The 26,644-nt window shown below is 46.6% G+C and overlaps 1 protein-coding gene across 50 annotated transcripts in view; it reads right to left on the bottom strand.

Annotated features, from left to right (window-relative positions):
* svilb (supervillin b) overlaps positions 1-26,644 on the bottom strand; it is a 70,992-nt gene that overhangs the window by 1,977 nt on the left and 42,371 nt on the right. For 15 of the 50 annotated variants that reach the window (XM_090225805.1, XM_090225812.1, XM_090225828.1 and 12 more), the window contains 28 exons: positions 26,380-26,533; positions 25,768-25,833; positions 20,456-20,658; positions 19,710-20,311; positions 18,171-18,657; positions 16,890-17,034; positions 15,365-15,421; positions 13,939-14,052; positions 12,487-12,640; positions 10,544-10,633; positions 10,182-10,268; positions 9,717-9,894; positions 9,265-9,449; positions 8,989-9,144; positions 7,824-7,960; positions 6,571-6,718; positions 6,179-6,324; positions 5,200-5,375; positions 4,881-5,028; positions 4,469-4,665; positions 4,013-4,247; positions 3,654-3,759; positions 3,079-3,286; positions 2,655-2,788; positions 2,377-2,532; positions 1,970-2,113; positions 1,503-1,624; positions 1,195-1,350 (listed from right to left, as the gene is read on the bottom strand). In XM_090225805.1, coding sequence (XP_090081931.1) covers positions 1,195-1,350; positions 1,503-1,624; positions 1,970-2,113; positions 2,377-2,532; positions 2,655-2,788; positions 3,079-3,286; positions 3,654-3,759; positions 4,013-4,247; positions 4,469-4,665; positions 4,881-5,028; positions 5,200-5,375; positions 6,179-6,324; positions 6,571-6,718; positions 7,824-7,960; positions 8,989-9,144; positions 9,265-9,449; positions 9,717-9,894; positions 10,182-10,268; positions 10,544-10,633; positions 12,487-12,640; positions 13,939-14,052; positions 15,365-15,421; positions 16,890-17,034; positions 18,171-18,657; positions 19,710-20,311; positions 20,456-20,658; positions 25,768-25,833; positions 26,380-26,533 — 4,891 coding nt within the window. Of the gene's footprint in view, positions 1-22; positions 49-1,194; positions 1,351-1,502; positions 1,625-1,969; positions 2,114-2,376; positions 2,533-2,654; positions 2,789-3,078; positions 3,287-3,653; positions 3,760-4,012; positions 4,248-4,468; positions 4,666-4,880; positions 5,029-5,199; positions 5,376-6,178; positions 6,325-6,570; positions 6,719-7,823; positions 7,961-8,988; positions 9,145-9,264; positions 9,450-9,716; positions 9,895-10,181; positions 10,269-10,543; positions 10,634-12,486; positions 12,641-13,547; positions 13,626-13,938; positions 14,053-15,364; positions 15,422-16,889; positions 17,035-18,170; positions 18,658-19,709; positions 20,312-20,455; positions 20,659-25,767; positions 25,834-26,379; positions 26,534-26,644 lie in introns of all 50 variants that reach the window. The other 35 variants (XM_090225809.1, XM_090225814.1, XM_090225808.1 and 32 more) reach the window with 14 other exon arrangements.

The raw sequence follows: 26,644 nt of genomic DNA, 5'->3' as shown, positions 1-26,644 counted from the left end.
GTCTGTGTCATAAATAACTCACCTTACCTGAATCCCCTAGAACCCAGCCTGAAAGGTGAGAGGAGAAGTTAGCCTGGACTAAGAGTTTATTACAGCGCTATTAGACATGAAAGTAATGACGGTAAGATAATCACAAATTACATCAGTAGGTATCAACCATCTCAGGGTAGGAGTGCTGATGTAGGATCTCTGTCCATGTAATCTTATTCGTTGTGATCTAAAAGGCTAAACTGATCCTAGATCACCACTCTGAAATACTTGGTATCTGTGCCATTGGCATGCTACAGACCAAAGACCAAGCATCTCTCCGGGCCCTCTGTCCTCATTGTAACCATGGTCACACTATTTGAGGAGGGGAGTTGACGCCCAAGGAGAGCGAGAACTCATTTCCTGAGTACACAGAGTGAGCTCCGACACTGCAACCACTCTGTCCTCCTCCTGTGTGTGTGTGTGTGTGTGTGTTGAATTCTGTAAATAGAGAAACACAAATGGAGAGGGCCTCTCTCTTGTTGAATGGTGGGAGGGAAGAGGAGTGCACCCAGATTGAGGTAATGTGTGAAATGGAGGGTGACCTGACTGGGCCAGTCTGTCTCCATCGCCAATGGCATCCTAGTCCCTATATGGTTCACTACTTTAGGCCAGATACAGCTCTTATTCCAAGCCGCAGCTAGGAAGCAAGGTGCTGCTTCTCACATGTTCTGCTTTTGTGTTGAGCTTCTTATCTGTGGAAATCCCTTTGACCTTTTCATCCATCACACAGCGGGGATCACACACACCTCACACGAACGCGCACACACACACACACACTGGTTTATGTTTAACATGGACATACTGCATGCATCAGATATCAACATGACTATACAATGCATTGATTTCAACAAAACAACATTTAGAAATATTTCCCAGACAAATATTTAGCCTAGTCCTGGACAAAAAGCTTTCTCAATTAAGATTAGTTTTTTTAGTCTGGGACTAGGCCTACACCTTTGTCTGGGAAACCAGCCCATTTAGTCTTAAATCAAGGTTTACTTTTCTCACAGGGTGTGTTGGTGCTGAATGGTGAGAGGGGTGGTCTCACCACATTGTGTATTTAATACAAACTGCAGCTGGACTCCTTTAATCTGTTAATATCAACTATTTCAGAGAGGGTTTGCAGTTAGATAAAAAAAAAAAAAACATTGAACTTAAACTCACTTCAAAGTCCTGGTCTGATAGGTAGATCTCCAGGCGGAGGGGGTCAACGCCCCCAGGTAGGGGACGTGCCAGCAGCTCAGCCAGGGGATAGGTGTTCTGGCACAGCCTGGCCAGCACATCTTCCACCAGGATGATCTGGTTACACACCTCCGCCTCCTGACACACACACACACAAACACACACACATTGTTATGGTCCCAAGAAAAAGAACATAAGAGCACTGCACACGTGTGTGTGTGTATGGCCAGAGTATGTGTGTGTAATGTACAAGGGGGCTGGCAGATCACTGTGTGTGGCGTATAACCCACCCTCTCAGTGATCTCTGCGATGTCCTCTCTGTGCTCCCAGCTGGGAAACATGTTGGTAAATGTGAGAGGCTCCAGACCAGCATGGATCAGGTACGACTTCTGAGGCTTCTTCTCATTCTTCTCTATAGGTGGAAGTCAACCCATTTAGGATGCGGCCCCAAAGGCACCCTATTCCCTATATAGTGTACTACTTTTGACCATAGCCCCGAGGACATCAAAACTAGGGCACTATTTATGGATTGGGATGCAATTTGGGACACACTTCAGTAACAAATCGTAACTAGAGAGACATGCCCTTAGTGAAAAGCTTTGCACGTTAACAGTACAACGAAACTCAATGGTCTTGAAAGATAAACACCATGTATGCCGTTCTTTAAATTTAACCAAGAGATACCAGAGGTCAGAGATGACATCGTATTTAAAGAGTAATATCACACTGATGTCAAACAGATGACATCACATTCTACCTCTGCAGTACCGCAGCACTGTTTCCATGGCGCACTTCCTGTCCATGTCCCATCGTATCCTGGCGGAGCCGGGGCTCTCGCTGTCCTGGGGCCACCAGCCCTGCCACAGGTACACCTCATGGAAGTTATCCACCAGGAACAACGCTACAGGAAGAGAAAGTCATTTTAGATCAGCTATTTCCAATTGTAAGGCCACAGTGAGAGCAGAGGGACGGTTGATTCCTCAAGATGAATGTGGACCTAACTTTACGGTACTACTGGTGGGAACAATCAAACAAACAGGCTCTGACATTTGATTGCAAGTAAATCAACCTTAAACAGACCTAATCCCCTTCCAAGGCTGATATACAGTATTTGTGTTGTGTTGTACGGTATGGTACTGTATTGTATTGTATTGTAGGACTCACCAGGCTGGGAGGCTTGGTACAGGTCCTCCTGAAGGAAGGGCAGAGAGCTGACCAAGTCTGGAACTCTGGAGGGGTGGTAGAACTCTGTGGCTACAAACTCCCCTGAAGAACTGCTCAGCTGGAACAGCCGAGGGGTGAAGTTAAATTTACCCGGATCTGAAACAAACAAATAAGAAGAGTAAGTCAGAAGTATGATGAATAACTGGAGTGCTCTTGTGAATGAGGAATTTCACTGCAATTGTGTGTGTGTGTGTGTGTGTATCAGTACTATACTGTACCTTGCAACATACAGTCGTAGGCCTTCCTGTCTTTCCTACCGACCGCATCCCAGAATCCAGTGGGCTCTGATCCCTCGTCACACTCGGTGATGGTCACCTTACTGCTGCTATGGAGCCCCGCCTCCAACGGACATCTAACAGACAACACGTGGTTCATATCCTCCACATACAATATACAGGTTGTCCCCCAAATTGCACTCTATTCCCCATATAAGTGCCCTATGGGCCCTTGTCAAAAGTAGTACACTATTTTGGGCATAGGGTGCCATTTGGGACGCAAGCATCCCATATTACACATTTCATGACTAGGGACAAGAGTTTTTCCTGGTCAACTACTTGGCATAGTTATCAAGAAAAAGAATAGGACCTGGAAGAAGTAGTGCACTATTTTGGCAATATGGTGCCATTTGAGGTGGAGACTCACTGTTCTTTGACCTTCTGTGCGGTGGTGAGGCCCACCAGGCGAGTGCGTTGCTGGGCCTTGCAGCCGTGCCACAGGTAAATGAGGGCCTTGTTGACATTCAGGAGGATCATGGAGCTCCTGGAGCGCAGGCTGCTGCAGTGACACACTACCTCCAGGAGGTGGCCCTCTACAGGGACATCCCCTCGCACGCAGTACAGACGCCACTCAGCTGGAATACATTAGAATAACAGTCAGGAGACCTCCCCTCTCACACAGTACAGACGCCAATCAGCTGGTAACAGACGCACGGTCAGTATGATACATACACCGGTACTACTGCTCCTGATCACAGACACACAGGTACACAGTCAGAAGCCCCTCTAACATGGCATACATTCACAAATATGGTTGCACAATTCGTGTAACTTTCCAACCAGGATTTCTGGGAAACCTGGGAATTTGGGGAAAGTTATTGGAATTGTGTAACTCCATTCACACCACAGCGCTCCTACTAATACAGTAGAGCTGCATCTAACTGCTTAACCAACTCTTCTGAGGGCTATGACGTCATACTGCTAACCAGAAGAGATCCCTACTCTGTGTGTTCTCCTCTTCCTCCTCTCTCTTCCCACAGTGTATGATCATCCCCCCGTTGAAACACTGGAGGAAACAAGGGAGCTCCTTCCCCTGCTGTACCTGGACCTGTTGGGGGAGAGACAGAGGGACAACGCTCACCCAGGTCATATGTATCTAGGGCTGCTCTCAGATCAGTGACAGTAGATACATGTATGCATGGATTTAGACTCCATCCAAAATGACACCCTTTTCCCTATATAGTGCACTACAAAAGTGTATTTTCTATATAGTGCTCTCTGGTATGGGGGCTTAGTTTAAAAGGAGTGCACTATATAGGGAATAGGGTGCCATTTGAGATGTATTTACAGGTTGACAGTACCTGTGCCCCTCTCTCCTCATCCAGCTCCACTGTCATCAGTGCCGACGTTCCTTTCTCGCTCACGGTGGAGTTCCGTCCCTGCCAGAAGAAGTAGCAGCACTTTTCTTTGCCAGGGCCCGCGCTCCTCAGCTCCGGGTTCTGCCTCCTCCCAACTGCTGCGCTCACCATGTACTTCCACTTCACAACGTACGCGTCCCCCTCATGGAACTGGCCTATACTCTGCTTGGGTAGCCGGCTGAAATAAGAAGAATATCGATTTGATTTATATAGCATTTTTCCACTGTGCATTGCACTTTAAATAGTAAGGACAACAATAGAAATTGTGGTAGACTTTATTGTGCTTTTAATCCTAGATCATTTTAATGTATGTATTGTTGTACTCTAATGGCCGAGGTAGCTCTATTCGTAATTTAAAATATGTCAAATAAAGTTCATTGATTTTTTGGGGAAACTGACCTGTAGTCAAACTCCAGGATGTGCCAGACATCCACCGACACCGTGCTGATCTCTAGAGTCCTCATCCTGTCCTCTCCTTCTATAGAGCCGTGGCCTCGGCCCACGTTCATCCCATCCAGCACAGTGCTGACTGCTGTCTGGAGTACAGGCAGCATCAATGCTGCATCATACGGCCTGCACTCCCGCCCCGGCGTCTCCTGAGAGAGAAAGAGAGAGGGAGATAGGAAGGGGTGTAGAGAGAGAGAGAGAGTGTCATTCAGAAAACTCTTGGCACATGGGGTCTGATGAAAACAGATAGCGAAAGAAGTATGAAAGAGAGAGAGAGAGAAGGCAGAGAGAAAGAAGCAAAGACAGAGAGTGAAAGAGAAAGATCAGGAATGAGAGAGAGAAGGAGAGAGTCAGGAGGACATACCTTCTGCTCACTGACTTGCTCATTGGTGTTCTTTGGTTGTGGTTTCTTAGTGTCTGCCCAGTCCAGGAACTTCTCTTTGAACAGGGTAGTCTCATTGTGCTCGGTCAGCCTGCCGAATATGGCCCAGTCAGGACGCCCCTGGCCCTTTCTGTAGACACACACACACGCACGCACGCACAGAACAAGAGAGTGAGAGCACAGGCTTTAGCCTATACTAAAAAAAATCTAGGACAAACAGTCCCTGAGGTGATGATTTGTGTGTGTGTGTGTGTGTGTGAGTGAGAGAGAGAGTCTGCGCGTTTGTGTGTTGGTTGCCTGCCTGGGTATGAGTGTATTGCATCCTCCAGGGTCTAGAGGGTTGATGTCACAGCAGGTGTAGTCAAAGGTTCCGTTCCACAGGTGTTTAGCCAGCTGGAAGGCTACTTTCCTCTGGGCCAGAGTCACCTCCTTACCGTGCCACACATACACCTCACTGCCAAAGTCAAACACCAACACCTGCAGGGGGGCACAAAAACAACAGTGTGCCAGTGTGGCATCGGAATGGGCACAGAGCAACAGCTAGGGCACAATGATGGCCATTCCGGTAAACATTTGGTTGCAATAATATGAAGTTCATTGATAGCAGAGGAGGCTGGTGGGAGGAGCTATAGGAGGACGGGCTCATTGTAATGGCTGGAATGGAATTAATGGAGTCAAACTACGTCCAACACACGGAAACCAGAGCCATATATTTAGAGAGTTAGGACCATAGAATTGGGAATTAATTGAATAGGATTTCCATGGTTAGGACCATAGATTTAGGAATTTGAATACTAGCATGGACATTAACCTTCTAATGATGGGATAAAGGTCAGTCATTTTGGTCAGGGCGTTGGTCAACCATGGTTTGCCAGTGCTGTGATAAGATAATGTCTAAAATAATGAAGTTGAATCATTTATCTGCACTGTATGTTTGTTATCTAGCTAGCCAGCCGGTTTTAGAGGAAGGATTCCCTTAATTAAAACAATGAAGTCAATCCACAGCCACACACTGGCTGAAATCAGCTGATGACGGGACTTAGACAAGTTGTACATGCAACAAGTAGTGGTGTTGTATCCTACAAGAGCACTCACAGCTTTCCAAGGAAACTCAAATTAAAACATGTCAGTTTACATATATTTTAGAGGCTATTTATACAGAAAATGTGTATAAAACCCGTATATATTAGAATTATCAGACAATATTTTCGGTTGACGATCATTCGATTACATCATTTCTGATATATCACATGCCTTACTTGACCAGTCCAATCACGTACCTCTTTGGACTCCAGCAGTGTGCTGTGAGGAACCTTCCCCCACTGGTCGTCATCAGGAACCAGCTTGTCATCCAGCAGACGGAAGATACAGTTTGTCTCCACTATGGCACTCTCAAACAGCTCATCCTCCTCCGGTGGCCCGGCAGCTGTAGGAGGACACACAGGCACATTACATATCAAGATAAAGGCTTCTGATGACTTGTAGCTACATCTTTTCAATGAACTTAGGACCCAATTCTCCACCCTTTCCCAAAGTGTGCACTTGCACACTTCCCATCATGATTTAACAAATGGTAGAAACTCCATCTGCTTTTCAAATCAAAGTGTGCAAGTACACATTTTTGGAGGTGGAGAATTGTGACACGGCCATGGCCTCGGATGCTGTTGCTTACACTGGTAGGTTTGCTCTCCTCTCAGGATCTTCCAGAACTCTGTGGCCGCAGGGCTCTGGGGGTTGACCCCCTCCTCGATGGTCTGAATCTGGCTCGCTCTGCAGCCCAGATCCTTCTTTGTCTGGATGAACAATGCCAGCTCAGAAGCCTAGAGTACGAGAGAGATACACACAACAACAGAGAAAATGTCACTAACGGAAATACATACACTGTACATGTCAATACTGTACATACAGTACAATACCAATCCTGTCAGCCCTGAAAGGGGCTTAGGTCAGCATTAGATTTACTTGCAAAGGCCAATGTTAGAGCCTGCTAGTTTTGTCCTACGAGTAGTATTTTATGTTATAATGATGAGGCATTGTTCATCTTGAGAGATCAAGGGTCTCCATGCTCTAACTGTGGGCGCACTGTAGTTCGATGTCTGCCTAATGATACCCAAGTTGATATCAGTTCAAAATACTGTAGCTAGTATAATAAATATCAGGGTTGAAAAAAACGATGTAGCCTAGGGGAATCAAGCTAAAGTCACTGTGTGTTTGAAACTGTCTACTATACACAAACAGGACACTGTCCATGGGGAATGGGAGCTGCTGTAGGAACAGATGGGGCAGCTCTCGCTTCTACAATGAGAGAACAGCACAAATGAACGGTGTTGTCTGTGGCTGAATCCCAAAGAGGACCCTATTTCCATTGAACTGCACTACTTTTGACCAGGGCCAATAGGATATCACAGAACATATGTCTACTACAACAGAAAAACACGACAACACATCACCAGCTGTTGCCTGTGTGGGAGACATTAAAGGCCATCCACATTGGCCTGCACCCTAAAATAACCCCCAAGCTTTTAAATCACAAATTATAGCTAACCCAACCCTAGAGGACTGGGATTAACACACAAGACATTTCCCTAATCCTGGAAGTCGTTTTTCAACACTGACACAGTTGGAGAGACGAGGACTCACTTTGGCTTTCTCGCCCATGCCCACACATAGACACACAGACACACAGACATACGCATAGTCAGGAAACAGGGACTCACTTTGGCTTTCTCGCCCATCTCACACAGTCATGCCCACACACACACAAACACACAGACATACACACACAGACATACAGACATACGCATAGTCAGGAAACAGGGACTCACTTTGCCTTTCTCGCCCATCTCACACAGTCATGCCCACACACACAAACACACAGACATACACACACACAGACATACGCATAATCAGGAAACAGGGACTCACTTTGGCTTTCTCGATGACATTAGCAAACTCTCCCATCCAAACAAAGCAGTGTTGAGGAGTAACCAGGAGGAAGCAGTCGCCACTGTTCAGGGTCGAGGCTCTGGGCTCCACTAGTCTGGTCTGGACGTGACGGCGGCCTGGGTAGATAAGAGAGAGGGTGAGATTGTGTCTGAAATGGCACCCTATTCCCAATATACAGTAGTGCACTACATGGCACCATATTCCCTGACAAAAGCTTCAAGGGAATAAGGGCCCATAGGGCTCTGATCAAAAGTAGTGCACTACAGCATATAGGGAATAGGGTAACATTTTTAGACTCAGGATACAATTCTTTCTCTGTCATGATCTGAGCAACTTATTTTAGTCTAGAGAGAGGACACTGTCACATCTGCACAGGAAATCACATTCTTGATTTGGTGTGAGAATGTGTGTGCAACCACATGTTTAACTATCCCAACTTTCCAACTCTAATCCATTTCCTCCTTATCTTTCCCCTTTGCATGACTGGCCCTAATATCTTGTGCTCTCTAGCAGGTTGAACACACACACACACACACACACACACACACACACAGAGAGGTTAGCAGACAACACAGGACCACAGGACCCTGTCTGCGTCTCAAATGGCATCCTATTTCCTAAAAGTGCACTACTTTTGACCAGAGCCATATAGGCCGTGGTAAAAAGAACTGAACTATGAAGGGAATAGGGTGCCGTTTGGGTGCAACATCCTACTTCAATGACACAGAGTTCTCCAGGAATAACTTCATTTGTTCTCTTTACCTGTCCTCACCTGTCTCCATTCAGGAACTACCTGGCTGTGGAATATTCTCTGTCCTGTTCATATTTTCCTATGACATTGACCAATGTCAAAATAAATGCTGGTCTTGAATTGATACAGCTCACCTCAAAACCAAAGTTTGTCAGACGTTTTAAGACGTTAATAGTGGGTTGCGATGATAATAAATCCCATGCTATCTGTACTGTGGATCAAGCTATATGCCTCAATCCCAAAATGAATGGGAAAGAAACTAAAGACACATCTAGGTCATATTCATTAGGAATGAAACGAAAGAAAACTGACAGAAACAGGGAGTTACTGTATCTACATTTTGAAGCAATGTGCACTAATGAATAGAGCTCAGTAACGCAGTAGGCATCTCACCTTTGACCTGCATCAGCATGACGTTCTTGTACGGCACAGCGCTGTTGTTGGACATCTGCTCTGAGATGTTGACGCTCCTCAGACTCACATTGCTGAAGTTCTCCTTACTGGCCAGTCCAGCTAGGGCCGCGTCCGAGTACTCCGAAGTCTTATTCACTACAACTCACAGGACAAGGAGCGTGTGAGGGCTAGACGCTCTGTGTGAAACACACACACCACACCACACACACACACACACACACACACACTCACACTCACACTCACACTCACACTCACACTCACACTCACTCTTCTCATCCTTGATCCTCTTGCTCTCTATGAGGCCGATGTTGAGTCTCTGCTCAGTGTACTCGTGTCTGATGTCCTCCCTGGCCGCCAGCATCTTCAGAGGGTTCTTAGACGACTGGACGTTCCTAGACGGTCTCACTGCTCGTTTGTGCTGCGCTATGGCTGAGGTCAACCTGCATAGGGCAGGAAGAGAGGGGGCGAGGGAGAAAGGGACAGGAAGAGGGGCAGAGAGGAACTAGTGAAACTCCATGCAATGGAGCTACACCCAATGCCACATGTCTGCTCCAACCAAAGTAGGCTTGCAGAAATCCTGTAACTCCAGAATTCCTCCTGATTCCAGGAATATTCCAACCAGGAGTTCTGGAAAATGTTTAGGAAAGTTAACAGAATGTTGCAACCCTAGAGCAAAGACATCATTATTTGGTAAATGATTTGCTTACTTGGGCGCCTGAGTGCCGAAGATGGCATCAAAGTCCTCGTCGATCTCGATCCTGCTGGGCATGCGTGGGAAGTCAGCCACGTGACGGTAGAACTTGGAGAAGATCTCATCGTCCATCCTCATCACCTCCTTCACAGCCTTCTCTGTCACGGTCAGAGTGGTCTCCTGAAGACCTGCCACTAGGGGGAAACACAGTAAAGTGAGCCTTGTCCAAGCCAGGGCAGCCCATCTGCTCCCTCTCTGTCACGGTCAGAGTGGTCTCCTGAAGACCTGCCACTAGGGGGAAACACAGTAAAAGTCCAATCACTACTGTAAATGACTACTGTAACAGACTTTACGATGCTTAATCAACAGAATAGCTTCCTTCCTCACAAGCCCACACCCTTGAAACATCTTTAGCCAGTTACGCCACTGAAAAGCATTTGATGGCATGGGTAGAGGCAACTGATAAACTATTAGCACCAACCTTTACTGTTCAGACGTCCCAAAAATGTCTCCAATTTATCCAGCTTTTTATCCGACTCCAAGTTCATCTCTGGTCTGGCTTCAATTTCTGGTGGATAAAACATCAGATCAAGACAACAGAGTTACAAATATTCCTGACAGATATCGTATGGTCATGTTGTGATTGTATGTTTTCATAGGATCGTGATTAGGGTTAAACAATTCTGGTAACGTTCTCCAAATCTCGGTTGGAAGATTCCTTGAATCAGGAGGAAATAAGCAGGAAATCCATGTATCCTCCGACCAGAACTTCAGAACAATTTGGGGAAAGTAATTGGAATTCTGCAATCCTACATTGCATCTGTCATTAAGTGTATGACTGACCCTCCTGCGGTTTGATGACAGGCACGTTGCTCTTGAGTTTGGTGGAGACAGGAGACAGGATGGGGCTGATGGCTGAAGAGGGTGCCAGACCTGCAAACACAACCACACACACACTCTGAGAGGAAAGAAAATCATACTATCCTCTATGGTCCAGAAACCTTTGTGATTTCACTTGCTTTTATAATCTTACTCCAAACAGCGAATCAATTTCTCATCCTTTGTTGTGCAATATGGGGGCCCTGAAAAAAAAAAAAAAAAAACCTATACATCTTTTTAGAAACAGCAAAGATCTCAGAATAGTGATGCAGGTCTTTAGATGTTGTACAAATGAAGCTGTGTCATTCTGAACTTTATCCGCAACGTTATATTCACTACTTTTGTGCGACTCGAGCAGTTTCCCCTAACCAGCTGTGCCATTCTCCGTGTAGCCTGCTGCTCCAGGTAACTGCCAAAATAAAGGAAACGCCAACATAAAGTGTCTTAATAGGGCTTTGGGGCACCACGAGACACCAGAACAGTTTCAATGCGCCTTGGCATATATTGTACAAATGTCTGGAACTTCCTGTGTGGAAGCACCTGCTTTCAATATTCTTTGAATCCTTCATTTTCTCAAGTTTTCCTTTATTTTGGCAGGTATCACTCGAGTTTCAACAAAATTGAATAGAACCTTGCGGATAAAGTTAGAAATGGCACAATTTCATGTGTACAACATTTAAAGATCTGCATGTTTTTTCAGTGGCCCCACACTGCACAACGAGGATGAGAAAAGTGAAAAAAAAGGTGTCTGAACCCTTCTAGAACATGCCATTTACATCAAAAATAGAGATTTGGTTTTCTAAAAGAAAACCTCTCGTTTAATATATTTTGGTGTGTAGTTGTTGTGATCATCTCATACGTTGTTATGTATGGTGCCTATTAATTCCCCTTGTGAAATAAATAGTTTTGATATTATTATTAAAAAAATTGATGTAGTTGGGTAGCCTCAGTGGACTTGCACATGCTTTGGTTTGGCTGGCACCCGAACTCCACTAGGCAAAACAAACAGGTGATCTCGTGTAACATTATAAATTTAGTCGCCCCTATCCGGGCTCGAATCAGGGACCCTCTGCACACATCAACAACAGTCACCCACGAAGCATCGTTACCCATCGCTCCACAAAAGCCGCGGCCCTTGCAGAGCAAGGGGAACGACTACTTTAAGGTCTCAAAGTGAGTGACGTCACCGATTGAAACGCTATTAGCGCGCACCACCGCTAACTAGCTAGCCATATCACATCGGTTACACTAGCATACATTCGACCTTCACTTGAAAAACGAGAAAAAAGCTGCAATAGTACAGTTCGTCCACCTTGAGACACCGTAGCCAGTATAAACTTCCTCAAAATACTCAGATTTAATCTAAGACAACTCCAGAAATCTGTAATTAATTTAGACGTTTTTGCCCAGGAGATCTTAGACGCGCAATTTTACATCTAACTAGGATGTTTGGTGCAGTATTTCTCAAGTGAAAAAAATTACATGAAAACGAGTCGTCTATCGTTGACAATGACAACCTACACTTAATTGAAGATTCCCTACTGTTGCCCAACCACCGACAAAGGTGTGTAGACTTTGGCTTACGAACTTCGGCTTGCCTCGAGAACATATTTTGTGTGCACGAACAGCTGACCATCAGTGGGCCATGCTCTGACCTTTCTTGACCATGCATGCAGCCATAGTGTACTGACCTTTCTTGACCATGCATGCGGCCACAGTGTACTGACCTTTCTTGACCATGCGTGCAGCCACAGTGTACTAACCTTTCTTGACCATGCATGCAGCCACAGTGTACTAACCTTTCTTGACCATGCGTGCAGCCACAGTGTACTAACCTTTCTTGACCATGCGTGCAGCCACAGTGTACTAACCTTTCTTGACCATGCGTGCAGCCACAGTGTACTAACCTTTCTTGACCATGCGTGCAGCCACGGTGTACTGGGTGGAGTCGTTGGCCACCCCCTTGCCTTTAGACACCCAGGACTCCTCCCGTGTGGAGATCATCTGCTTCCTCTCCTCTATGGACATCTGAGCCTGGTTCTCCATCTCCTCTCCCATCCTCTGAACACACACAGTTACACACTGTTACCTACTGGTTAGTACAGGGTTTCACATAGGGTTAAATGCTGTACAGTAAGGTCACCAGTGATGTAATAGTATAACGTTGATCACCGTTCGTTGTGACTAAAGTAATGCTCCCTGTACTTTAAATGCATTTTTTCAGCAAAAGGTGGGTAAATGCTCACGCAAACTAAAAAAGGTGCGTAAACAGTGTTTACCCTCCACTACACCACTGAAGGTCACTGTACCACTCTGATAATATGAGAACCAAAAAAAAAAAAAGTGGAAATCAGTAGTGGCTGGTGAACGGAGGATGAGTCATAGCCATTAGGCTGGAATTGTATCAAACACGTAAAAACCATGCCGTTCCAACAATTCCGTCCATCCTCCGACCTAAAAGTGACACCAGCCACAACTGCTCTGATTATATGAGGACAGAACCACAAAACCTTGGAAATGATAGCCACAAAGTACAGTAGCTTTGTCTTTGTAGGACTATCCCATAGAAGTGTAATACTACTCATACACACCAAACAAAGAGACAGAGTACAGTAAGATAAGTAGCAATATGGGGAGGGGTTCAAATCATTAACGTAACCAAATGAGATTTTAGTGAACAGGGAAAAGACAGACCTTTCAATGACATGCATGAAGGGATAATGGAAGACCACCGGCTGAGTCTTAAATGACACCCTAATCCCTATATAATGCCCTACTTTCGACCAGGCCCCATAGGATTCTGGTCAAAAGTAGTTCCCTAAATACGGGATAGGTGACCAGAGCCCTATTATGTGCCCTGGTCAAAAGTAGTGCACTACATAAGGAATGGGGTGCAATTTGAGACACAACCCAAGATTCCAGTACAGGCAGAACAGTGAAACATGGAAGGTCCGGTGCGTGTTCTTACCTGACTATGAAGGTCAATAACTTGGCACTTATGGCCAAGGGAGATTGGAGGAAAATATGTGGAGGAAAATACAGGCTCCTAAGGACAGAGGTGATTGGATACGTGGATAAGAGGAGAAGAGATGTGGAGGGAGGAAATGGAGAGGGATAGGGAAGAAAGTTACAATCAGGCAGACATATACAGAGGAATGCTAGAGAGTAGGGTTGGGCTACCAGGTATATGATCATACTGTATACCGGGGTATTTTGAAGGTATGTAAATCTGGATACCGCCCCAACACTACTGGAGAAAGGATGCAAAGGAGAGAGACCATACCATTCCAAACCAGAAATTATAATTGTGACAAAGAGACCCAGAGCGAGATACTGAGAGCCACTGAGGGACAACTCACAGAGATTATTTTGGATAAATCAAGTCTGAAGTCATGATGATGTTTCCATGGCTGAAGCAGACTGAGCCGGCGTTCCCCAGTCAAACTTTTATCTGGTTCACAGTGTATTTCTCCCTTTAAAGAGAAACAACATCTCCAGAGCACCATCGCCTGAGCCCCTCACATCCATACACTTCACATGTAATGCAAAGACATGCAACAGAGGAGTCTGGTGAGGGGAGGACGGCTCATAGCAATGGCTGGAATGGAAAAAATGGAACAGTATCCAACTCATGGAAACAATGTCTTTGATGTGTTTGATACCGTTCCATATATTCCGTTCCATCCATTACTATGAGCCCGTCCTCTGATTCAAAGTCCCACCAGCCACCACTGGCGTGCAAGTGTTGTGTTTAATCATGAACATATGCAGAGGTGCTTGAATACGAATTAATCGTTAACTGGCCATGCACATTGCAGCTGCTGTAGCGAACACCCATCCCGCAGCTGATTCAAATAACCAACTCATCATGCTTTGATTATTTGAATCAGCTGTGGGGTGCTAGGGCAAAACACTTAACGTAGACACAGGCGGGACCCCAGAACCGAATAAGGGAAACCCTGGTCTAGACAAGCCAGCGACGACTGTCTCAGTGACACAGTCATGAAGAGAGGCCAATTGTTCTGTCACTACTGACTTACAGTGGTCCTTCCTTTACAAGTCGTGGCAAACTGCTGCACAGCCTGCGGAGTGCCGCAGAATTCTATGGCACGTTATTTAAGTGTCAGCCATAGTTGTCGGAATGTCGCAATTTACCACAAACGGTTGCGGCATAACCTCAAAACGTTGAAAGGAAGAACCACTGTATGATGAATGGCTCTCTCCATCACTACTATGCAGTGTGCAGTTCAAAAGGCAAACATTTTGAGGCGGAAAACAAGCAGTGACTGGCAGCAACGTAGCAACAAACACATCGCATCGCATCTCTGAACACTGTAGCGTAGCTATATTGACTTCAAACCAAGCAAAAGTGCAAGAAGTTCAATCGAAAGCTTAGAAAAAGAAGCAGTCAAGTCCATCACCAGCATCTTCTAACACAGCCACAAACCATCAGAGGTAGGATAGCATCCGACCACAGCAACTGAAGAGTAGTGAACGGCAACACTGAAGAGCAGTGAACAACTAGAGTAGCACATTTCTGGTAATTTGCCCAAAATGTCCAGGTTTTCCAAGGAGGGAATAAGTAGGAAAATCAGGGAATTCTTCAGCTGGGATTTCTGGAAAACCTGGGAATTTGGGGAACGTTCAACCCTCATCAGACCACAGCAACACTGAACAGCAGTGAACAACAGAACAGAACAGAAGAGTCAAAGAAGCAGCAGGTCACACACAGAGCTCAGTGGACCACCGTTGGCACTGGGGCACAGCACTGTCGTCAGGCCTTACCCACAGCTGGTCAGACACAGTGACAGCAGCGAACTCATCCATAACCATCCCTTCCTCCTGAAGACAGGGGAAACACAGAACACGTTCAAAGGGAGAAGGCTAGTTCTAGGCTAGCCTAGTAGAAAATGTGCCAAACAAGACAGAAATGTTGGCTTATCAAATATTGCGTGACATATATTTTGGAATCTTGGCTGGTAGAATGTCACCTTGGCTAGTAGAAATTGTGGTCTGCTAGCCAAACTGGCCAGTGCCCAAAATCTTTCAATTACAACCCTAGCCTCAACCCATTACTGTTGCTACTGTAACATGAGGCTTAGAAGAAGTGTGATCAACGGGAGGATTTAACATGAAGTATTAAGTACACAAACAGACAGGATTTGACCCAGATTACAGCACAATGGGGTGCATCATTAACAGAAAGGAGGGGCGATTCAATTATTCCAAGAAGTCCGTGTCTCTGTTTTAGATATAAACTGAATATGCTCAGTTAAACCAGAATTTTTGTGAAGTGGCATAGGGTAGACTAATTCATTAATTCAACGGAAAACTGTACAGTAAAAAGACTGTACATTAAATAATACATATAATCACATGCCATTCTGTAACCATATCGTCAAATTACATATTGGTGGCATTAGCACTAGTTTAAGTGAAACTCAATCTTCAATCAGAGTGAGCAATTTTGACTTGCTCTTGTCCCAGTGTAAAGTAGAAAAGAGATTTCTCCAAGGCCCCAGATTGCTAATTCCACAGGGAGACTGGCCCATATGTTCCATGCAGGGCTGTGTTGGCCCCAGGCACTGGTCCCAAATAGCACCCTATTCCCTATATAGTGCACTTCTTTTGATCAAGGTCCATAGGGCTGTGGTCAAACTATGGTCAAAAGAAGGGCACAATAGGGAGCCAATTGGGATAAAGGGGGCACCAGCCCACTAAGCTGAGCTGATCTCACACTGGAGCAGATGGGGCTGATGAATGGCAAGGGGGAAATGAAAGGCACCCTCACATAAAGACCACGAGAGGCCCCTTTAAAATGGCAACCAGGAAGAGTGCCATAATGAGACTACTAAAAATTGTAAGCACAACAAATGTGTAGCATGTCACAAAACGGATGACGTTGTGCACAAAAAACAGGGACCACTTTTGGAAGGTGAGCATCACTTTCATGAACAAAAAGTTTGAGAGTGCATCTTTAACTTTAAGTATAACAAAAACAATGAGCACACGAACGGTGTGAATGCATCTAAATCCACCTTACTGTAATCATTTAGTACTGCATGGGTAACGGGTTGAGTAATGATGGTTCAGTATGACAAAGTCTGGGTTGTTGAAACACATTTAATTCGTTATCATATGATCTCAATAGACATTTTGTGAGGTGTGGCGATGCTGCTTGTTGTACTGTTGTAGTTATAGTGCAGTACAGTGAATCTCCACCGAGTGTTTTTGTTTGTATCTCTTTGAGCCCAAAATGGGGCTTCTCTTTCAAGATTCAATTTGGAGGTCCAGCTGTGTGTAGTCTCACCTTCTTCTTGTAGGTCTGCTCTGCCTCCCATCCCTGTCCTTGTACTGTGGAGTGTCTCTCAGTCACAGCCACCTTTACCACTTCCTGCTTCTTATTGATCCTGTTCCTCCAGTCCTCTTCACCACTCTTCTTCAACAGGGCCAGCCTGGGCGAAAGAAGGAATGAAAGGAAGAGAGAGAGAGAGGTTAACCTCCTCACCACTCTTCTCCAGCAGGGCCGGCCTGACAGAGACGGGACACATAGGTACATGAAATCTTAAGCTAAAAAGTACATTTTGCATGAACTACATCATCATGCACTTCTATACACAACGCGTCTGTTTGGTGGAAACATACCACTGGAATGCGCATATTTTCTTTTTGCGGATTTTAGAATATTTGCATGAAAATCTGTTGCCAATTGCATGGAAACCGAGCTACTAACAGTCTGACAGGGACAAGATGAGAGCAGTACTGTAGAACAGTAGCTAAATCTACTGAAACAGCTTTTAATCTCTAAGGATGCACCCCAAATGGCACCCTATTCCATTTATAGTTCACTACTTTTTTGGGGGTACGGGGTTGGCAGAGTGGGATTTGGGATGCAGTCAGGTCATAAGTAGTGCAATATATAGGGAACAGAACACGGGTGCCATTTGGGACACTGGGAGACAACCTAAGGATGTCTACAGACTGCAGCCTGATCTCTGTCTCCTACCTCTCCTCTCTCCAGGAACAAAGAGGGAAAATGCACCGTGGCCAGAAATAAATCACTTTCACCTCAAAGAGAGGCAGAAACTTAGATCCCACAAGGACACAGGGGGACTCTGAGGGTGCCCCAAATGGCTGCCTATTCCCTATATGGTGCCCTACTTTTCACCAGAGCCTTATGAAACTAGTGCACTACGAAGGGAATAGACTACCATTTGGGACGCAAGCAGGGGCTTCACCACCGCCTCATTCTGTCTCATATTCTTTACATCGTCACGTTTTTTTACACAGACAACAAGGCGAAAAAAGTTGAAATCTTTGGCAAGGCGCTATGTCGCCTGAATAATACCTGCATCTTTCACAACAGAGAGCCCATTCAGACAATTACAAAATTCCATTAACTTTCCCATAAGTATAGAAATTATGGTTGGAAGATTCCTAGCATCAGAAGGGAATAAGCAGGACATTTGGAATCCTCCAACCAGTATTTCTGGAAACGTACGTACAGTACAACATCCTGCCATGTAACCACCCCCATTTGAACTACAGTTGGAATTGTTACCCAATCACAGAAACCCAGGCACAGACTAACCTTTCTTTGATGGACATCTGTTTGGAGGACATCTCTGAGAGTTCTGTTTCGCTGGGGGAGTGGAGGTCGGAAACACTGTGTCCTGTGATGTGGTCACTGTGGTCCAGAGGCAGGGACTGAGACTTGACCAGCGGCTGAGGGAAGGACGTGGGCTTGGGCAGAGTCTGGGGGGCGGTCTGGGGAGGAGGAGGCTGGGATAAGGACAGGGGTCTGGGTTGAGTGTGAGGGATTAGCTGAGAGTAAGGCTTGGGTAGTGGCTGGGTGAAGCTCCTCTCCCTTTCCTGGGGCTTGGGCTGGGATTGGGCTGGAGGTTCCTGGGTGAAGTGCTGGTGAGGTTTGGAGTATGGCTGGGGCTCAGTTTGTGGGGGTGACTGGGTGAAAGACTGGATCTGCTGCTGTTTCCGCTGGTTACTGGAGGTGTGAGAGACACTCCTGGCCTCTGCCGCTGTTGTCACAGTTCTCAATGACACACTGGTGTGCTCGGTGTCTGTAGACATATAGACAGCCACATACACGCACACAGAAATTACATTGTAATAAATCCACAGTGTAATCAATACTCACACAGGGGGAGAAGCAGACCCCAATGGCAGCCCTTCATAGCACACATGCACGCATACGCACGTGCGCACACCGCGTACAGACACACATTCGCGACTGCCAAGATCCTGCATACAATCGTCATGATCGGTGTTCAGTTCACACGGTCTCTGATGCTCAGCCTTCGTCTCGAATGTCCGTGCTCATTCATGCACGGACAATTGTTCTCCGTTCCTTTTAGGGTTCCTTTCCATTGTTCTCTACGAGTGTTCTCTCTCTCTCGCATGCTTGAAGAAAAGACGACCCCGCATCCTCTGGACACAATGTTTGCTGACGGTCATCCAGACACACAGACGGATGGGCCAGCTGTGTTACGCTGTCTATCTGCACTGTCTATCTGCCCTACCGGCACGGCGGAGCACAATGCCAATGCGTAAACCAAAGCCTGCAACACTGACATCCATCCATTGACATCCACAAAAACATATCCACACCTCAATCATACTTGATTTCCATTTGGAATCACAATTACAGACAACCTTGTCAGTAAGAGTGGTCCTATATTTGCAGACAAAGGGAGCCGCGGGGACAAATGTATGTACAAATATGCTAATTAGATTCAGCTGAAGCCGTGTCTCTAATCTTCCTGTCTGTCAGATAGTGTCTGTGATGTGATGAGCATTAGGTGTTAAGACAAATCAAACCGCAGACGGAGGCAGTGTGTAGCCAATGGAAAGAGTCATGCAATTAACATGCTGCATAATCCAGGAGACAATAAGATATTTCCCTTGTCCTCATCCCAAATGGTGCCATATTCCCTATATAGTGCACTCTTCTGAATTGAAAAAAACGTCTTGAGTGCATCAACCGTCCGTATAATGAATGCATATAAATATTCCTCTAATCTACATGCATGTTTGTTCAGCATTGGTCAAAGTAGTGTGCTACGTAGGGAATAGGGTGCCTTTTGGGAGGTATACAATGGTCTGTGTTTCCTACCTGAGAGGAGTTCCCTGCTCCTGCTGCTCCGTGTGTTCTCTCTGTCTGCTGTGTGCTGCAGCTCTGTGTGTCTCTCTGAGCTGTGTGTCTCTCCCAGGTTGCTCCCGTGCTCTTCCCTCTCCCGGGTGATGCTGCTGCTACTGCCGTATTTATCTCTGTCTCTGTGCTGCCTGGGCTCCACCAGCAATTCACCCCTCCCGTGCCTCAAAGAGGGAAGCTCGATGGACTCCCGCTGGCTACTGTTGGTGTGCCGTGGCTGGGGCTCTGGGGCTGGGGGCTGATAGTGCTGCTGTCTGCTGTCCCTGTCGGGGGAGTGGAGCCTTCTCTTACTGCTGCTGCCTCCAGCACCACTACTAGCACAGCTCTCCCTCTCCTCTCTGCTGGCCCCTCCTTCCCACACATCCTCCTCCTCCTCTCTCTCTCTGTGGCCAGTGAAGGAGCGACTGGCTCCAGGAGCTCCGCCACTGTCTCCTCCTCTCTCTCCGACTCCTCTACTGTGAGCCTGCTGCTGCGGTTGCTGCTCTGAAAGGGGAGGGCCAGGGGAGTACAGATCTGGTTCAGGGAAACCGGAGGAGTCACCGCCCTTGGTCAGGCTGAAGTACCTGAGAGGGGGGGGGGGGGGGGGGGGAGACACAGAGCGAGAGAAAGAAACACACAGACAGACGACACACACAGACAGACAGACAATTCATGGTTTCAATACCAGTGTGAAGGCTGAATTATTTGACACATAAGGAAACACACACCTCACCCCTCCCCTTTCCTGGGTGGTGGTGGTGGTGGTGGGGTTGTAGGGAACGGCCGTAGATTTTCCAAGGTGGACGTTGCTGCTGCTGGAAGTCGCCGTGGTTACCGTGGCGACCGAGACCTGGGAGGTGACGGCTGCCACGGAGCGGACCAAAGAGGCAGACAGCGGCTCCAGCTTGACCCCTCCTCCTCCATTCTGCAGCTGCAGGAAGTGAGAGGAGGGATGGAGGGAGGGATGAATAAATGAATGAATGGACGGATGAATGGCGGGGGACACGACGGGATAAAGGGATGGAGGGATAAAGGGATGGGGATAAAGGGATGGAGGGATAAAGGGATGGAGGGATAAAGGGATGGAGGGATAAAGGGATGGAGGGATAAAGGGATGGGGATAAAGGGATGGGGATAAAGTGATGGGGATAAAGGGATGGAGGGATAAAGGGATGGAGGGATAAAGGGATGGGGATAAAGGGATGGAGGGATAAAGGGATGGAGGGATAAAGGGATGGGGATAAAGGGATGGGGGATAAAGGGATGGGGGATAAAGGGATGGGGGATAAAGGGATGGAGGGATAAAGGGATGGAGGGAAAAAGGGATGGGGGATAAAGGGATGGGGGATAAAGGGATGGAGGGATAAAGGGATGGAGGGATAAAGGGATGGAGGGATAAAGGGATGGGGGATAAAGGGATGGGGGATAAAGGGATGGAGGGATAAAGGGATGGGGGATAAAGGGATGGAGGGATAAAGGGATGGAGGGATAAAGGGATGGGGATAAAGGGATGGAGGGATAAAGGGATGGAGGGATAAAGGGATGGGGATAAAGGGATGGAGGGATAAAGGGATGGGGAAAAAGGGATGGGAATAAAGGGATGGGGGATAAAGGGATGGGGGATAAAGGGATGGAGGGATAAAGGGATGGAGGGATAAAGGGATGGGGGATAAAGGGATGGGGGATAAAGGGATGGAGGGATAAAGGGATGGAGGGATAAAGGGATGGGGGATAAAGGGATGGAGGGATAAAGGGATGGGGGATAAAGGGATGGGGATAAAGGGATGGGGATAAAGGGATGGGGATAAAGGGATGGAGGGATAAAGGGATGGAGGGATAAAGGGATGGGGATAAAGGGATGGAGGGATAAAGGGATGGGGATAAAGGGATGGAGAGATAAAGGGATGGGGATAAAGGGATGGAGGGATAAAGGGATGGGGATAAAGGGATGGGGATAAAGGGATGGAGGGATAAAGGGATGGAGGGATAAAGGGATGGAGGGATAAAGGGATGGGGATAAAGGGATGGGGGATAAAGGGATGGGGGATAAAGGGATGGGGGATAAAGGGATGGGGGATAAAGGGATGGGGGATAAAGGGATGGGGGATAAAGGGATGGGGATAAAGGGATGGGGGATAAAGGGATGGGGATAAAGGGATGGGGATAAAGGGATGGGGATAAAGGGATGGGGATAAAGGGATGGGGGATAAAGGGATGGGGATAAAGGGATGGGGATAAAGGGATGGAGGGATAAAGGGATGGAGGGATAAAGGGATGGAGGGATAAAGGGGTGGAGGGATAAAGGGGTGGAGGGATAAAGGGATGGAGGGATAAAGGGGTGGAGGGATAAAGGGATGGGGGGATAAAGGGATGGAGGGATAAAGGGGTGGAGGGATAAAGGGATGGAGGGATAAAGGGATGGAGGGATAAAGGGATGGAGGGATAAAGGGATGGGGGGATAAAGGGATGGGGGATAAAGAGATGGGGGATAAAGGGATGGAGGGATAAAGGGATGGAGGGATAAAGGGATGGGGATAAAGGGATGGAGGGATAAAGGGATGGAGGGATAAAGGGATGGAGGGATAAAGGGATGGAGGGATAAAGGGATGGAGGGATAAAGGGATGGAGGGATAAAGGGATGGAGGGATAAAGGGATGGGGGGATAAAGGGATGGGGATAAAGGGATGGGGATAAAGGGATGGAGGGATAAAGGGATGGAGGGATAAAGGGATGGGGGATAAAGAGATGGGGGATAAAGGGATGGGGGATAAAGGGATGGAGGGATAAAGGGATCGGGATAAAGGAATGGGGATAAAGGGATGGAGGGATAAAGGGATGGGGATAAAGGGATGGAGATAAAGGGATGGAGGGATAAAGGGATGGAGGGATAAAGGGATGGGGATAAAGGGATGGAGGGATAAAGGGATGGAGGGATAAAGGGATGGAGGGATAAAGGGATGGAGGGATAAAGGGATGGGGGATAAAGGGATGGAGGGATAAAGGGATGGGGGATAAAGGGATGGAGGGATAAAGGGATGGGGGGATAAAGGAATGGGGGATAAAGGGATGGAGGGATAAAGGGATGGAGGGATAAAGGGATGGAGGGATAAAGGGATGGAGGGATAAAGGGATGGGGGATAAAGGGATGGAGGGATAAAGGGATGGAGGGATAAAGAGATGGAGGGATAAAGAGATGGAGGGATAAAGGGATGGAGGGATAAAGGGATGGAGGGATAAAGGGATGGGGATAAAGGGATGGGGATAAAGGGATGGGGGATAAAGGGATGGAGGGATAGAGGGATAAAGGGATGGGGATAAAGGGATGGAGGGATAAAGGGATGGAGGGATAAAGGGATGGAGGGATAAAGGGATGGAGGGATAAAGGGATGGAGGGATAAAGGGGTGGAGGGATGGAGGGATAAAGGGATGGAGGGATAAAGGGATGGGGATAAAGGGATGGGGATAAAGGGATGGGGATAAAGGGATGAGGGATAAAGGGATGGAGGGATAAAGGGATGGAGGGATAAAGGGATGGAGGGATGGAGGGATAAAGGGATGGAGGGATAAAGGGATGGAGGGATAAAGGGATGGAGGGATAAAGGGATGGAGAGATAAAGGGATGGAGGGATGGAGGGATGGAGGGATAAAGGGATGGAGAGATAAAGGGATGGAGGGATAAAGGGATGGAGGGATAAAGGGATGGAGGGATAAAGGGATGGAGGGATGGAGGGATAAAGGGATGGAGGGATAAAGGGATGGAGGGATGGAGGGATAAAGGGATGGAGGGATAAAGGGATGGAGAGATAAAGGGATGGAGGGATAAAGGGATGGAGGGATAAAGGGATGGAGGGATAAAGGGATGGAGGGATAAAGGGATGGAGGGATAAAGGGATGGAGGGATAAAGGGATGGAGGGATAAAGGGACGGAGGGATAAAGGGATGGAGGGATAAAGGGATGGAGGGATGGAGGGATAAAGGGATGGAGGGATAAAGGGATGGAGAGATAAAGGGATGGAGGGATAAAGGGATGGAGGGATAAAGGGATGGAGGGATAAAGGGATGGAGGGATAAAGGGATGGAGGGATAAAGGGATGGAGGGATAAAGGGATGGGGATAAAGGGATGGAGGGATAAAGGGATGGAGGGATAAAGGGATGGAGGGATAAAGGGATGGAGGGATAAAGGGATGGAGGGATAAAGGGGTGGAGGGATGGAGGGATAAAGGGATGGAGGGATAAAGGGATGGGGATAAAGGGATGGGGATAAAGGGATGGGGATAAAGGGATGAGGGATAAAGGGATGGAGGGATAAAGGGATGGAGGGATAAAGGGATAAAGGGATGGAGGGATGGAGGGATAAAGGGATGGAGGGATAAAGGGATGGAGGGATGGAGGGATAAAGGGATGGAGGGATAAAGGGATGGAGAGATAAAGGGATGGAGGGATGGAGGGATAAAGGGATGGAGGGATAAAGGGATGGAGAGATAAAGGGATGGAGGGATAAAGGGATGGAGGGATAAAGGGATGGAGGGATAAAGGGATGGAGGGATGGAGGGATAAAGGGATGGAGGGATAAAGGGATGGAGGGATGGAGGGATAAAGGGATGGAGGGATAAAGGGATGGAGGGATAAAGGGATGGAGGGATAAAGGGATGGAGGGATAAAGGGATGGAGGGATAAAGGGATGGAGGGATAAAGGGATGGAGGGATAAAGGGATGGAGGGATAAAGGGACGGAGGGATAAAGGGATGGGGAAAGGACAATATGCAGTCAGAACAGATACAGTAAGTGATGAAACCGATCAAGTAGCTCTTCACATTTGGTCATACAAAAACACTATCGCCAAATCTAAACAAAACATGCCTTAGACAAGGCAGTGGTGTAAAGTACTTAAGTAAAAATCATTTAAAGTACTACTTAAGTAGTTTTTTGGGGTATCTGGTTTGCTTGATATAAGGAATTTGAAATAATGTATACTTTTACTTTTGATACTTAGGTATATTTTAAACCAAATACTTTTACTCAAGTAGAATTTTACTGAGTGATTTTTACTTTTACTTGAGTGATTTTTCCATCAAGGTATCTTTACTTTTACTCAAGTATGACAACATATACCTGTCATACAAATAATATCACAATTCACAAGTCATTGCCCCTGACCATATCCCATTTACCCCATTCATAATAAATGACCAATGGAAACCACTGTAATAGGTCATTTTCTTTAGTAGTGCATAATCATAGCATTAAAATGTTATGCATTATAATTCATCCTGCTTTTTAGGAGTGATTCTCTTCTGTGATGTTCACCTGAAAGTGAGCACTTACCCTTTCCCATTCTTAAAATGACCTTCACCTTCAGTGCAACCTTAGAACCAAGCCGCATGCATGAACACAACTTCCCTACCATCTTTGACGATGGGTCGAAATGTGACGCCCTCCATCGACCTAATCAACATTAATTAAACCGATAACATTCCATCCAAATCTGAATGTATTCACCTTCACTGTACACTCGATTTTCAAGACAAGACAGCATTTGCACAAGAACCAACCTTGCATGCATCGGAGTCGAATACATTCCTAGAAATAGTATTACTGAAGTGTTCATGCATACTTATTCAGCCACTGGATAAGCATTTTAGAAGAGCAGAACTCTCTTGCTAACACGATACTAAAGCATCTTGTGGCAGAATATCGTTGTAGTCACTAAACACTACGGTGCTTCCATGCCAAAGTCTTCTGTAAGCAAGCACAACGTAGCAGCATAATGTCACGGCTACTGTAGTCCTTAAATGACTATATGAATGACGCACTGTGTGGTTACGTCACATCTTCAAAGTGAATGCCTGAATGAAAAACGTGGACTCTGTGAGGGCTGAGCATTTCAACATCTTCATTAACCTAGCCGTAAACACCAAGCCATACTGTTAATGGGCATCAAGGCTCGCCAAACGAACGCACACAAGCTTTTAGGATACTATGAGCAGGGCACTACCAGTCAGCGGCAATGTTTAGGCAGGTTGCTAGGCAGGCTCCTACTTGTTCTCTCTTAGTCAACGGAGGAGGAGGTGGAGGAGGAAGAGAGGTAACCATAGGATCTATCTCCTGTACGGGCACAGCATTACTTCACTTAGAGGATTGTTTTATACTAGTTCACATGAATGTTTCAGTTCAATATTAGGCTGCTTTTCTTGAATATTTTCTTGAGACTTGGATCACTTACTAAGGGCGTGATTGTGTAAGTTCTTTAGTGTTTACACGGAATGATCAACCTGTAGTTGTATCAGGGCAAAGAGAAACTAGTTTCCAAAAATATGGAGAATCTCCATTGGTGGTGTTTTAGTCCAGGACGAGGCTTAATTTGGGTCAGGGAAACTGGCCCTCGGTGTAAGGCTTGACACTTAGAGGCTACAGTTTTGAAAAGCAAGAGAAAGGAAGCCCAACATGTTGTGGTCTCGATCCTCCACCGTTATCCCTAGGTGTGCACTTGCACACTATCTCACATGGATTTAACAATGGCGGAACCTCCCTCCAGCCACTGCTTAAATCATCCCTATGCTTTAAAATCCATGTGCACACTTCTGGACAAGGGTGGATAAGTGAAACATGTCCATTGTCTATCTGGGTTGAGAGAGGGGCAGGACTCTATACCTGATCCACCTCTCCCTGGGTAATAGGCTGGGTCTGGAAGCGGCTGTTGGCTCTGCGCTGACGGGTGTCGCCCCTGGAGGCCCCAGCCCCCTCTGCAGCAGGCTTTGAGGGCTGCTTGGACAGCTGGTTGAACAGGGCCATCTTCTCTGCAAGGCTGTGAGGGGAAAGGTAACATACTGGATGTCAGTGTGTGGTCTGTCACTAGGGTCTATGTCCCCATCACTTCCATTGAATGTTAGCTAGCGGTAAGTCAAGTTAGCTGAAG

The sequence above is a fragment of the Oncorhynchus mykiss genome, chromosome 28, assembly GCF_057628025.1.
Source record: "Oncorhynchus mykiss isolate SJ-2025 chromosome 28, ASM5762802v1, whole genome shotgun sequence".
Classification (NCBI taxonomy): Eukaryota; Metazoa; Chordata; class Actinopteri; order Salmoniformes; family Salmonidae; genus Oncorhynchus; species Oncorhynchus mykiss.
Note: the sequence above shows the minus strand (reverse complement) of the source record. Positions and strands in the feature narration are given on the sequence as shown.